We start from the raw sequence: 12,703 nt of genomic DNA, 5'->3' as shown, positions 1-12,703 counted from the left end.
AAGAGCACATTAAGATCACGTGCGTTTCTCCAGGACAGGAGGGGTCACTGCAAGGAAGGCAATAAGATAGTAGGACATAGTAAGTGACAATAGGGGAACCCCACATCCTGAGCCTATAGTCCAGTTTTCTACACTTCCAAGTCCACCTCTAGCTAACGTACCTTGACTTTTAGACATTCTAGTCAATACAAACTGCACGTATCCTAGGAAATTAAATACCCAATTTCTACTCAAAACAACCCACAGCAGCACAAAAAAGGTAGGCACAATGACACTCTCATAGTCAGAAATTACAAGGAATTCCACATTTTAGAAACAGTCCACAAGTTCACAGAAAAGACCTGGTGCAGTCAGATTTATTTTACCTTTTTATTTCTTCAGGGCCATTTTGTTGTAGTCATGTACAAACAGCCAGAAAAAAAAGACATGCTAGCAAGGGCTGCTCAAGAATAAACATTCGGTCTTTACAAAAAGAGAAGAGTGCAAGTTGTGCTAATCAAAATCCCTCTGGGCCTAAAGGAAGGCAGCTGGCTTCAAAGTCCAAACCAATCAGGGACTCCACCTCGTCTGGGGTCACCTTCCTGCTTCTGCTTCTCTTTCTCCATATATTTATCCCTGAAGTCATCGAAAGAGCGAGTTTCTGCGTCTTGTTCTTTCTCTGGAAATAGGTTGGGAAACTGAAAGGTTTGTCCTTGACCCTAAAGAGAAAACAAATGGTCAGAGAGACATTCCAGCCTTTCTGCAGTAGCTATGATCTTAGGGTGAAACACCACCCTGAATTTTCAGCTAGTGCAGAATGACCTCCCAAAATCTCTTTCCACCCATGTCCCCAAGATACATGTACATCCCTTTTCCTCAAAACCTAACTTTCAGCCTCTCCTCCTGTGTGCTACTTAAGATACTGACTTTTTTTTTTTTTTTTTTAACAGATGAATGATCAGGAAATGGAACATCTCTTCAAAGACTTTGAATCAACTCAGAGATATTGTGTGAGTCATACAGTAAAAGCAAGATGAGCAAAATAAGTGATTTTGTTAAAGTAACACCACCAGGGAAATACACAGTGGAGCAGGCATTCATTATGTTAACACTCAGGATATGAGTAGTGGTTGTAGTTGTTTAGATCTCCGCTAAGGATAAGAGAGAGCAGTCCTAGCAGCTGTTATTAGAGGGTGTAATGTGGGAATACAGAATAACAGATATCAGAGGTCTCTTATCAACAGACATAAAGTCTATGGTGTAAAACAATTACAGTGGGAACAATCTGTCTAATATATCACTAATGAGATTAAAGCGATTACATCTGCATCAGTCATTCTGCCTAACAGACAAGTCATTTTAGTGAAACACCATCATCAGATCTATGTCTCCCACTTGGAAAACAAACATTGCTTGGTCTCTGGTTTTTATCTAGCAGCAGGAAACCATTTTTCTGTGGAAATGAACTATCCCATTAACATTACCTACTTATTTTTAGTGGTGTTTGCTCTAAGCACAACTTCATTAAACTCAACAATATCAGCCCTCCTATGCTGTATGGGACCTTGCACAATAAAACTTGTAACTGGTCACCCATAACCCTAAAACTATTCTCCAAAACACTTATAAACGTTACCATATATTAACTCTTTGGCAGCATTCTGCATACAGAAATCTCAAGAAAAACATTTAACTGTTTCAGATAAAAACAGGTGGGTTTGGCTTTTTTTTTCAGATCAGCCAGTCTTTAAATTTATGCAGTAAATACAACCAAACAAGAGGCTCAGTTATGACATGGTTCCACAAAGGACATGAAAGGAGCCTTCCCCAGCATACCTACTCTGCATTTTGGGATCAGAAGTATGACATAAATAAATCCAACAGAACCATTACCATGTCTGTAACCCAGCTGAATGTCTGTTATGTTTTATTTAATCATATACACTCAACCAGGCGAATAACAGGTGTGAAAAAATCTAAACCTCATATGCTTTGGAGAGAAAAAAGCATGTATTATCCCAGATGAGATTATCCAGACTGGAATCTACAAAATACCAACTCTACCCAGCAATGCTCCAGTTGTTTTTGTAGTGCATACTTCTTGGGGGTTTCCTAAGAGCCTGACCATACTACAAAAACAACAAGGGAGCTGCTGTGTACATTGCTTTTTCCTTGAGCCTAGCCTGGATAAGCTCAAATGGAACATATCAAGGTTTTCTTTTCCATTGATGTACACTCTGGGGTTTCAGCTCTTTTGTACCTTTAAATTACCAACAGGTATCCTCATAATAGCTGTCCTCTGACAGCTAAAGCACAGTCCCATTTCATGGCACAGAAATTGGACTTACCACGGTCCTTGAGCAAGCCCAAAGCTGCAGCCTACTGAACATCTTCCTGTACTAGGATCAGCAACAAGCACCCTTGAGGCCAAGCACTGCCCAAGATTTTAGCACACTGAAGCATTTGGAAAGGAATTTGCTAATATTACAAAAAATTGCTGTGTTTTAACTGCAGGACCTACAGAACAGACAGGGCCCACACTAAAGACCTGTCTGCCCTGGAGAGGAAGCCATTTTAGCTAAATAAGTCAGAAAACAACTCAGGCTAACATGGTAGGCACACGACCTCCACTGAAAATCTGAGAACTATTAATATTGGTAACAGTGTAGTAAGGGACTGTTCTTGTTATGCAGCTCGCTCTTGCCTTCTGGTATGCTTCCAGGACCAATGCATTTCCCTTATTGGAGAATGAAGGAAAGCCGTCCCTAAAGCATACTAACAACTTCCACGGTAATTCACCAAGCATTGCAAAACAGTTATTATTTTAAAAAAAGTGAAAAACCAAAAAAGATACACACAGAGGCTGTAGCAAAACCAGACGAACCTTTAAGCTGTTTATCAAAGTGCTCACAGTTCCCCCTTCAAGGCTGGTGGAAGTCAAATATTGAGCTGAAAATGTCAATCTGTATCTGGAGTCTTTTAATAAATCCAAATCAGCACAGACAAGTCGGCTCTTTCCAGCTCTTGTTTTGTGAAGAAATTCTGATTTTGGCTGGCAGCCAAACATGATTTGAAACAGCCAAGACATTACACCCTGAGAACTGAAGGTTGATAAATCTTAAGTAACAATACTCTGCAGTAATACTGCACTGTAAGGGTCTGGAGTGATGAAAGCTGTTTGAAAAATAGCTGTTGTGCATGCTCAGTAGCTGCTTTTCAGAAGAAGCCTGTATCTTGGGTATTTCAAAATTTCAAAAATACCAAAAGGCATCGACTTACATAAAGGATTGTGAGTCTGTCCAGGCATATTTACACTCAATGCATCTTCTACATAATGCCAGAGGCTACTGAGGCTCAAGCTCATATGCCACCTCCTTAAAAAAAAGGCTACCAAAGGGACAGAGGGCTTGTCACTCCTTTGCACAGTGCTGCTTTTCATTAAAGTTCTTCTTTGCAGAGGTTTTTCCTTCTATATAGCAACCATCTGACAACCATATGATAAATGCATTCTTAGAATGAAATCCTCACTGGAATTAAGCAAGCAATTTTTACCAAGTTCATCAGGGTTTATCTGGTTTACAAATTGCTAGAACATGAAGTGCTGGCATATTCAACCGGAAAAGAAGATTCTGCCCTACTTGAAAACCTTGCATTTGTCCATAGTTTTACATTTTGCAAGCTATTTATCCCTTTAATTGCTGAATTACTGAAATTATCATAAGCTGAAGTAGTCTCTAAAAAGGCTAGAACTTGCTTCTGCTTTAGAACTTCTGCCAGCAAAATTACCTTAGCTAGAAGCACAAAGAAAAGGGGAGAAGATAACACCACCTTTCTACTCAACACAGCTGTGCTAAAAAAAAAAAAAAATCCTGTGAAAAAGACACTGGAAAAAAGTAATTTTGCTAGGATAATTCAGTCTGTCATGGAAGTGGGTGGTGCACTGACAACAAAAGCTCTTTTTCACTAATGTGAAGTGATCCCCTGATACTCTGGAATTTGTCAGGGCAAGCTCTATCACCATGTGTTCACCTTGCTCTCAAGCAAAGCCTTACAGTACTATTAAAAAAAGGAGCAAAAAGCCCCGAACAAAGCAGAGGTGGCACTGAACACCTAAAAAAGTAAAGGCAACATGATGATTTTGCACATTGCTCTTCTCAGTTTGGGGTCTTCCCAGTGATCTCCCTTTTTCCTACAAATTCTAAGGTTATGCACAAGTGAGATGTGTGGTTTCACAAGTGAGAGTGCTCAGATAACAGAAAAGGGACCATTTAAACTGCTACTCCTCTAATTCTCAATTCAGTATTACCCAAAATGAAAGTGAATTATATACAAGGCCTTATGAGGATTCATTTGTTAAATGCTAGTAACATTCTTCACACAAAAAGTGACTTAAGCATCGAACATGCATTTTCCCCGTTAGATTTCAAGCCTTTATCCTAAGAAAGGCTGAAAACACACCTTGTTCTTGGAGTCTAAGGAGTTATCATAGGAGTGGCACAATTGCCTCCATTCATTTTAATGAGAAGTTAAGTGACCATAATTAAGCCTATGAAGTCAAGTGCTGGCCTTTCACTGCTGAGTCTCACGTCAGAAAACTGCTGGAAGGATTATCCAGCACAAATTCACTCATACGTCTCTGACCTCTGAGTCCCCTGAAATGGAAGATCAGCACAGATATTACTGTGCAGCAATGATGCAGCAAACACCAATCATGTAAACAGCTGTGAGATCTTCTGGTTATTTGGATAATTGAAGCACTTACTACTGTCCTTCAGAATTAACAGAAAAGTGATGTTTATTGTATCATTAACTACGAAAATGTTGGACTCCCAAAAGCATGGGATTCAGTCCAGCAGTAGCAGCAAATGCAGCTAAGTTTAATAATCCAGTGCATTTGAACAATTCTCCTACTACTGCAGTAGTAACATCTGATGCTAAAACGTATAGAAAAATAGCACAGAAAGCCACTTCAAAAATCCACTCAGGAACAACACTGCATATGGATCACCCAAGTTTCCTCTGAATTCAAAAGAAAACTGCTGTCACATCTGATGTGCAAATAGGCTATCCTGTACTGTGAATGTACAGGATACTCTAAACAGGGGTTGAGGAGAAAGCATTTGCAAAAATGTTCCCAACGGTGCCATCATTCAAACAGCTAAATAGGTGTTAGTCCTAACGCTGACAAGGTCAGACTCCTTTTTAAAGCCATCTCCACTAGATTTCTCAAAACAGGTTTAATTAAAAATAGGTCTGGATTCCAGAGGCTTGTCTACAGTTGTGCTCCCATGGGTACTAACACCTGCTAAGCTAAACCAGTGAGAACACTGAAGGAGGAGAAGGAGGGGATGTTGTTTTTTTTTCATTTCCCTGATGTTAATTCAACTGCAAAGTTTCCCACTGTCTTTCTTTTCTTCTTTTTTTTTTTTTTAATTATTTTCATAATCACAATTATAGATGTATTGAAGTGAGGAGAAAGGCTGCTGTATTACATGTATTTTATCTAGTTTGCAAAGATACAAAACTTGGGTTTAATTTAAAAAATAGAACAGTAGAAAAGCAGCATTTGATAAACAGGACCATAAGTCTCTAACTTAAACCTTTCTTACCACATTCCAAAAGGGGAAAAAAGGCAAGCAGGCTCTGGAATGGCAAGATATTGTTGATCCACAGCCTTCTATGATTCGAGGTATTTTTTTAGTGTGAAAATATTATGCTTGGACAGATCATGTATTTGTCCAGTTACCGCCTGAGAATAAAGTAAACAGCTCTGAATATCCAAGAAATAGTATTTGGAAAAGAAAGGACAACAATGCTTACATGTGGAGCAGCTGGGGCATAGTCTGACACCTAAGGGCATGTTGACTATGACTTCATACACCTTCCACCTTTGAGATACTTGCAGTAAGTCAAAGGATGTGTGTGTTGCACTGGGACACATAAGGTGATGCTTTATGAAGCAGGGAAACATAACTACTCATGAGAATAAACTCAATTTTCATTCAGGTAAACTGCACCACAGCTGCAATGTCACACTGGAAAGAGCAATACTTCCACCTAGTGGGCAACCGAAAGATCAACCCAAAAGCTTACAAAAACATATTCATATTTTTCCAGTCATAAGCAGTTTTAACTTGAAACTGGACTAATGAGAGAAAACACAGCTGGTAAAAATGGTGGGAAAGCCCAGCTACTCTGACTCATGGCAGATGCAAACTAATTCTCATGAAAATAAGGATTTTACAGTCGTTACCAAAGACTCCTAAATTAGGCAGATAGTAACAATGGACTGCATGGGGCCTGTAATGGCCTGATCACACCATGAATGAGAACGAAGGCGAACCCTTTAGATTCAGAAATGACACTGGGTTTCTGGCTTCACCCACTGTTTCAAGCTGGTGTGAACACAGAGCTGGGAGCTCATTGTCTGAGACATCAGAGCTAGTGATGAAAAGCAAGAAACAAAAGTAAAAAGAGAAAGGGGGAAGAATAAAGAAACCTAAATGTTAATGTAATTAACAGACCACAACAACAATAGGAGAAAAACAGACCAAAGAGACCAGGAATGAGGTGAGGAAAAAATACAGACACCAAGCTTCACTAGCAAGAGTTTAACAAATGGCCAGGATTCCCTCCCTGGACATGAAAAACATCACCAAAAAGTGGTCCCCTGACCCTGTTCATGGAAGAGATAGAAAACATGGCATTCCTTAAGAACTTATTATGGTAACTACAGTGTAAGGCAGTGAGGGACTCTTGCTGTCCCATGTACTATGAGACCTCAGCTACAGTGCAACAGTGCCCTGTGCATTGCCTAGAAGACAAAATGGGAGGCTGGAGGAACAATCAAACTACTCCTGTGCACCTGCCTCCAATACCAAGCTTGTTTAGGTAAATCTCCACACCTGGGCTGACCAATGCTTAAGGTTATGGCAACTATTCCAGGTTGAGAGGCTAAATGTGAAATATGTAAAAAGATACTGCCTTAAACCTCTTGCTCCAACAGAGCAGCAGCATTCTGCTTCCCACTCCTTCCCCCTGAGTATCTATGGGTTGCAGACTACCTCCTTCTCACCTCAGAAGACATAGGACAAAAGACTGCATTACAGTGAAATAAAATTTGAGAACTGACTACAGTTCACTAGAGACCTATGTCTCCTTCTGTCTTGGGAAACAAGTTTCTAAAAGCAAGGAAGTCACTAGCAGGGGCTGTGGCAATGGAAAGTGCCTGCAACTTCCTACTAAAGGGAACAACACTCAGAGAAAGCAACTTGTGAGATACAAGATCATCAATTCAAGCATTCACTTCCTAATCATACAGTCCTGCTCTCCAGCAAACAAAAACCTAACACAGACAATCCAGGAGGGAGAATTTGCTCACCAAAGCAAACTCTTCCTTGAAAAAATGAATGTGCATTTTAGCCATAGTAATGTAAAATCCTCACAGAGATGAGGCTGCCTTTAACTTCAACACAGTAAATAAAATTAACTAATCTAAATATAACTGTTACTTTTTAGTAACATTGAACTTTACACTGTTCTTTTAAATTAGGTAACGGCTGTCTAGAAAAACACTGTCCTCACTTTCCTTTCTACTCCCCTTCCCAGAAGGGCTTAGAAAAAAACTTCTAAGTATATTTAAACTTTGAAATATTAAAAATCAGATTTCCCATTGTTTGTGCCTCTCGAGTTTGACCCCAAGTCCATATGAAATCTTAACCAGTCTTTAGGGTCACAGAGTGTTCCTCCAACACTGAATCCTTGTCCCAAGACAGAGTTAACAGTGACGTTGTGTTGCCCACTGCAATTTTGAGCTTCTGGTTTTACAACCATGAATACCATCCCTTTAATGTCATTTCGGTATGTGAAGGGGTTTTCTGTCACTGGTTGCACTTCTTTTTTGCATAAAGACAGGTAAGCCCGACAGAAGTTTAAACTATAAATTGGTGCTGTTATGAAAGAAATTTACATGAACATTAAGCTCCTTTTCCACTGGGCAACCAATATATGTTTCAGAGACCTGTCCAGCCACAAAGCAAACTTGTTTAGACATGACTAAAGGCTCCCCAAGGAATAAGCCTTAGTCTTCTCTGAAATTCAAAGACCTTTAATAAGAAGTTCCCTACCCTCACAATATATTCTTTCACTTACTAGACATTTCAGCAATCAACCACATAAGTTGTGAACCTTCCAGCACACAGACTACAGGGTCAGCATGAAACTCTCTGGCAAAACAGCACCCTATGACATCAGCCCACAACCTACAGACAGACCTCAAACCAACACGGGACTTATTTTGTTTGAATTTGATCTGTAGAGCAAGTCATTTAAATCTCTTTACATTCTGGAATGTGTTAAAAAAACTGTTGGTATTAGAGGATTGGCAGAAATAATTCAGCCAACCAGCACAACTCACTGGCATTACTTTCAGCTTGGCTGGTTAACAGTGCCTTCCATGTTAACTCAACTCACCAGCTGTACATAAGCGACCTTGTAATCTGGCTTCTTCACTCTCTGATTCCTGTGATTCCTCTTGTTGTTTGCACCTGCAGGAATGAAAAGAATCACACCTTTTACTTCCCAGGACTTCTGAGTTCTCCAAAGCAAGGCTAAGCTGAAGAAGGGACTCGGCTATCTCTAATTTATTGTTAAGAGGAATACTCTTTCTTCACTACTAGCACAGTACCACAATTATTAAAGTGTATTTTAATACACTGGTAGACACTGCTCTCCTTGTTTACAAGCAGGGAAAGAAGGCATCACCAGCCTGCTGCCACTGTGCTTTCACACACAAAGTCTGCAAAGAAGCAAGGAGAAAAGTGCCCCAGGTAGGGGCCAGGGGTGATAAACTGCCTTCCCAACATCCACAGCTTCAGGAAGACAAGGGGAAAATTACCACTGAGTAGCCTTAAACTTGACAATTTTTACTATTCAGCAACGAGCTGGATCACTGTTTATACACCAGGATATTATATTCCCATCCAAACAAACTAAAGCACCTCAAGCTTCTCCAACCATGCTGGTCACAACTGAAGTGGGGAGTACAATTCTCCCCCTTCGTGTCAGGCAGATACTAAAGCTCTCAGACTATTGGGAGTTGTAACCCTCTTTAATCCCTGTCTATATACAATCACCTAAAACTAGCAGTGGGGGACAAAATGGTAATAAGGACAAGCATGACTATTTTTCAGTGCTGTTTGGAACTACATGTGTTTGTATTTATGACTTAATTTAATTCTTGTTTTCACATAAGCATATTACAGAGATTTCTCCTTCCTTTGTAAGTTAAGAGTTTTAGAACCTTATTTTGAAGCTTTTTATTTTATCCATTTTTCACTACTACAGGTCTTTTTTCCTATTCCTTTTACAATCATCCTTTATCTTACCATTGTAAATAGACAATTCCTTTCATAGAGTCACTACATGAAAAATCAAAAACCCAGCCATCAAAGATGTCCTAACCAAGAAGTCACTCTCCATCCAATAATTACACTGCCTGGTAATAAAAAATGGAAATTAACATGAGAAAAAAAAAAAAAGAAAAATATTTCTGACTGCATCCAAACTGCAATCAGAGAAGCTCTGGGGAAGGAAGCAACCCTATGTAAAGGTGATATTATTTAGATTTATCTTATTTCAGTTAGAGATGAGTTCATCTGCCTCTAAGTCAGAATTCAGCATAGGTTAAACTAGGGATGTTTTTTTTTTCTCTTGGGTTGTTTTTTTGTTGGGATTTTGGTAGACATTTGGGTGTTTTTTTGTTCTTGTTACTGTTTCTAGGGGTTGGACAAGAGAGAAATACCACAAGTGGAAACATTCAAGTCTGTAGCAGAAATCTGGTAACAACAGATGATAAAAACCTGAAAGTTTGTCAATATGTTTTTCTGGCATTATCTACTGGTTCAACAGAGGATTCTTCTTTGCTCTACAAACTTTACCTTTTGTTAGACCGTAACACCTCCTGTGTGTGCATGCAAACTAATCTCAGCTCATTTTTTAAATGAAGGCTACAGCTGAATTTAAATTAAATTACTACTTGTACTAAAACACATGAAGCAGTTCCTTCTGAAGGGAGACACCCACCGGTCTTCAAGTATCAACTACAAAAGCACAAGCTATAAAACTGTCAGGATGATCATCCTTTTTAAATCCAGATTTTTCTTTTTAGAGTGAAACTTACATCATCATTTAATCACAGCATTCAAATATGAAGTGGTGCATGTTCATTTGAGGGGATGAATAAACAACTATGCTAACAGCTAAGCACCTGGAACCACCGCATCCAAAGTCTGCTGAAATCTAACAGACCTTTTGAAAAGTAAAAGTCTACTCTGGCTGCACATGGATGCATTCCTTTGCGTTACTCAGCTGCACTTACCATACTGTATCCTGGTTCTCACAGCAGCTACAGGCACATTGTATATTCTTTCAAGGTAATTCCTGATATCCAGTTTTGTCATTCTAGGCAATGAAAAAAACATTTTGGGGAAAGAAAGAAAAAGAAGTGTAAATATTTAAACAAAATAAACTAGAGACTGATTGATACTGAGGAATAAATATGTCTTCTTCTTGCTTTAACCAAGACAGATTTACAACATGAAAGTGTAAACTCAATCGAGACCACACACTGCCACAGCGATTTATGAACCATAAACTGTAACAACTGTCAAATACTTCATCCTCTGTAGCCTCAACATTCAAAATGCCAGGTATATTCTGTGTTCAGCAGGCTTTCTCACTGCCCAACCTGAGACGCCTTTATTCCGAGTAGGAGCTGCTGATCTTACAGAACCTGCCACAGTCTAGGTTCTAATAGGTTCTAATGTGTGCCAGCAAACTGGTCAGGCTGAGAGAGTCCTGACAAATAACTGGATACCACCTTGCTTACTCTGGATCAAATTCTAAGCCCTTCTTCTTCCCAAGCCCGTCCCTGGGAAGGCCGAGCCTCGCCAACACTCGGGGAGAGGAGGCACGCAAAGCTCGTCATCAAATCCGTGCCCTCCGCCAGGTCTGCCCGATGCAGAGGGGCCCTTCCCTGCCGGCCCTGCGCCCGCGGGCCGGCTCCGTGCCCGCACTCACTCCATGGAGACGCGGAACTGCACGGTGTCCTCGGGCTGGGGCACGCCGGGCCGCACCGCCAGCATGAAGAAGTTGGGACGGAAGATCCGCAGCTGCGGGCCGCCCCTCTGGAACAGCGGGTACCTGCGGGAACACACCGCCGCTCACCGACCGGCCGACCCCCCACCCCGCGGCCCGCCTGAGCCCCAGCGGTCCCCGCCGCCCTTCCCTTCTCTTCCCTTCCCTTCCCGGCCCGGCCCGGCCCGCCCGGCTCACACGGCCCTCCTGCCGCCCGCCGCCATGGCCGCCCGCGGCAGCGCCGGCCCAGAGCGGCTCCGGCGGCGCGGCGGCGCCCCCTGCTGGCGCGGAGGAGCGCGGCGCGGCCCCCGCCCCGGCCCGCGGGGCTGAGCGCGGCCCGGGCCGCCTCACGGGGACAAGGACAAGGAGCAGCCGGAGAGGGACATGGGGAGGGGCCTGGAGCGTCTCTCTTAACAGGAGAGACTGCGGGAGCCGGGGCTGCTTAGTCTGGAGAAGAGAAGACTCGGAGGGGCTCTCCTTGTCGCGTACAAATATCTCAAAGGCGGGTACCCAGAGGATGGTGCCAGACCCTTCAGCGCTGCCCAACACAAGGGGCAATGGCTGTAAACTGGAACAGAAGTTCCGCCTCAACGCGAGGAAGAACATCTTCACACTGAGAGTTCACTGGCTGGCCAAGGGAGAATGTAGAATCTCACTCCCTGGAGATACTGAAACCCACCTGGACACATTCAAGTGTCACCTACTCTGGGTGACACCACCTTAGCAGGGGGGTTGGACTGAACAATCTCCAGAGGTCCCTTCCAACCCTACCAGTCGTGTGACTACACGAAAATCTAGTCTCTGTGGGATGCTGCAGTACTGTCTCCTTTGGTCCTGTCCTGACTCTCCTCCTGCCCTCCACACTGGTGAGACCCCAGCACAACACACACAGGGCTGTTGGATCAGGTCCGGAGGAAGCCACAGGGATGCTGGAAGGGCTGGGACACCTCCCTTGTGAGGACAGGCAGACAGCTGGGGCTGCACAGCCTGGAAAACAAGCCTCCATGGAGACCTGATTGTGACCTTTCAGTACGTAAGGGGGCTTACAAGAAAGACAGAGACTTTTTACCAAGGTATCCCATGACAGGACAAGGGACAGCTGTTTTAAACAGAGGGGGAAGGTTTAGATTTGATGCTGAGATGAAATTCTTTACTGGGAGGGTGGTGAGGCACTGGCATAGGTTGTCCAGAGAAGCTGTGAATGCCCCATCGCTGGTACTGTTCAAGGCCAGGTTGGATGGGGTTATGAATAGCCTGGTCTAATGAGAGGTGCTCCTACCCATGGCAGGGGAGTTGGAGCTATATGGTCTTTCAGGCCTCTTCACACCTAAACCACTGATGAGTCCATGACACTTCAGCACATGCCAACAGAGAGCCAACAGGTATCAGAAATAGAAATTTGGAAACATGGGAGAAGCTCTAATGGGCTTCCCACCACCAGGGCAGTTCAATGCTTGGCAAAGACAAGAGGCCCTACAGAACAGCTTGCCTCTCAAATTTAGTAACAGCCACTCATGTTTTGACATCTACATTGAATTAACCAAGTAATTCACACTTCAGCATTGGACTTTAATATTGTATGCAGGCT

General features: G+C 42.3%; 1 protein-coding gene across 3 annotated transcripts; it reads right to left on the bottom strand.

Annotated features, from left to right (window-relative positions):
* Positions 1-350: 350 nt before the first annotated feature.
* Positions 351-11,380, bottom strand: MRPL23 (mitochondrial ribosomal protein L23). Of its 3 annotated transcripts, XM_021526740.2 has the most exons (5): positions 11,314-11,380; positions 11,059-11,181; positions 10,358-10,440; positions 8,452-8,525; positions 351-698 (listed from the first exon to the last, which is right to left on the bottom strand). In XM_021526740.2, exons 1-5 carry the CDS (start codon positions 11,337-11,339, stop codon positions 534-536), a joined length of 471 nt encoding a protein of 156 aa, XP_021382415.1. In that variant the 5' UTR covers positions 11,340-11,380; the 3' UTR covers positions 351-533. The 3 variants fall into 3 exon arrangements, with proteins under 3 accessions (XP_021382415.1, XP_077640379.1, XP_077640380.1); XM_077784253.1 differs by lacking the exon at positions 11,059-11,181 and having other exon boundaries at positions 11,314-11,366; XM_077784254.1 differs by lacking the exons at positions 11,059-11,181; positions 11,314-11,380 and adding an exon at positions 10,868-10,886.
* Between the last annotated feature and the right edge of the window lie 1,323 nt (positions 11,381-12,703).

The sequence above is a fragment of the Lonchura striata genome, chromosome 6, assembly GCF_046129695.1.
Source record: "Lonchura striata isolate bLonStr1 chromosome 6, bLonStr1.mat, whole genome shotgun sequence".
NCBI classification, from domain to species: Eukaryota; Metazoa; Chordata; class Aves; order Passeriformes; family Estrildidae; genus Lonchura; species Lonchura striata.
This window is presented reverse-complemented; position numbering and strand designations above follow the sequence as displayed.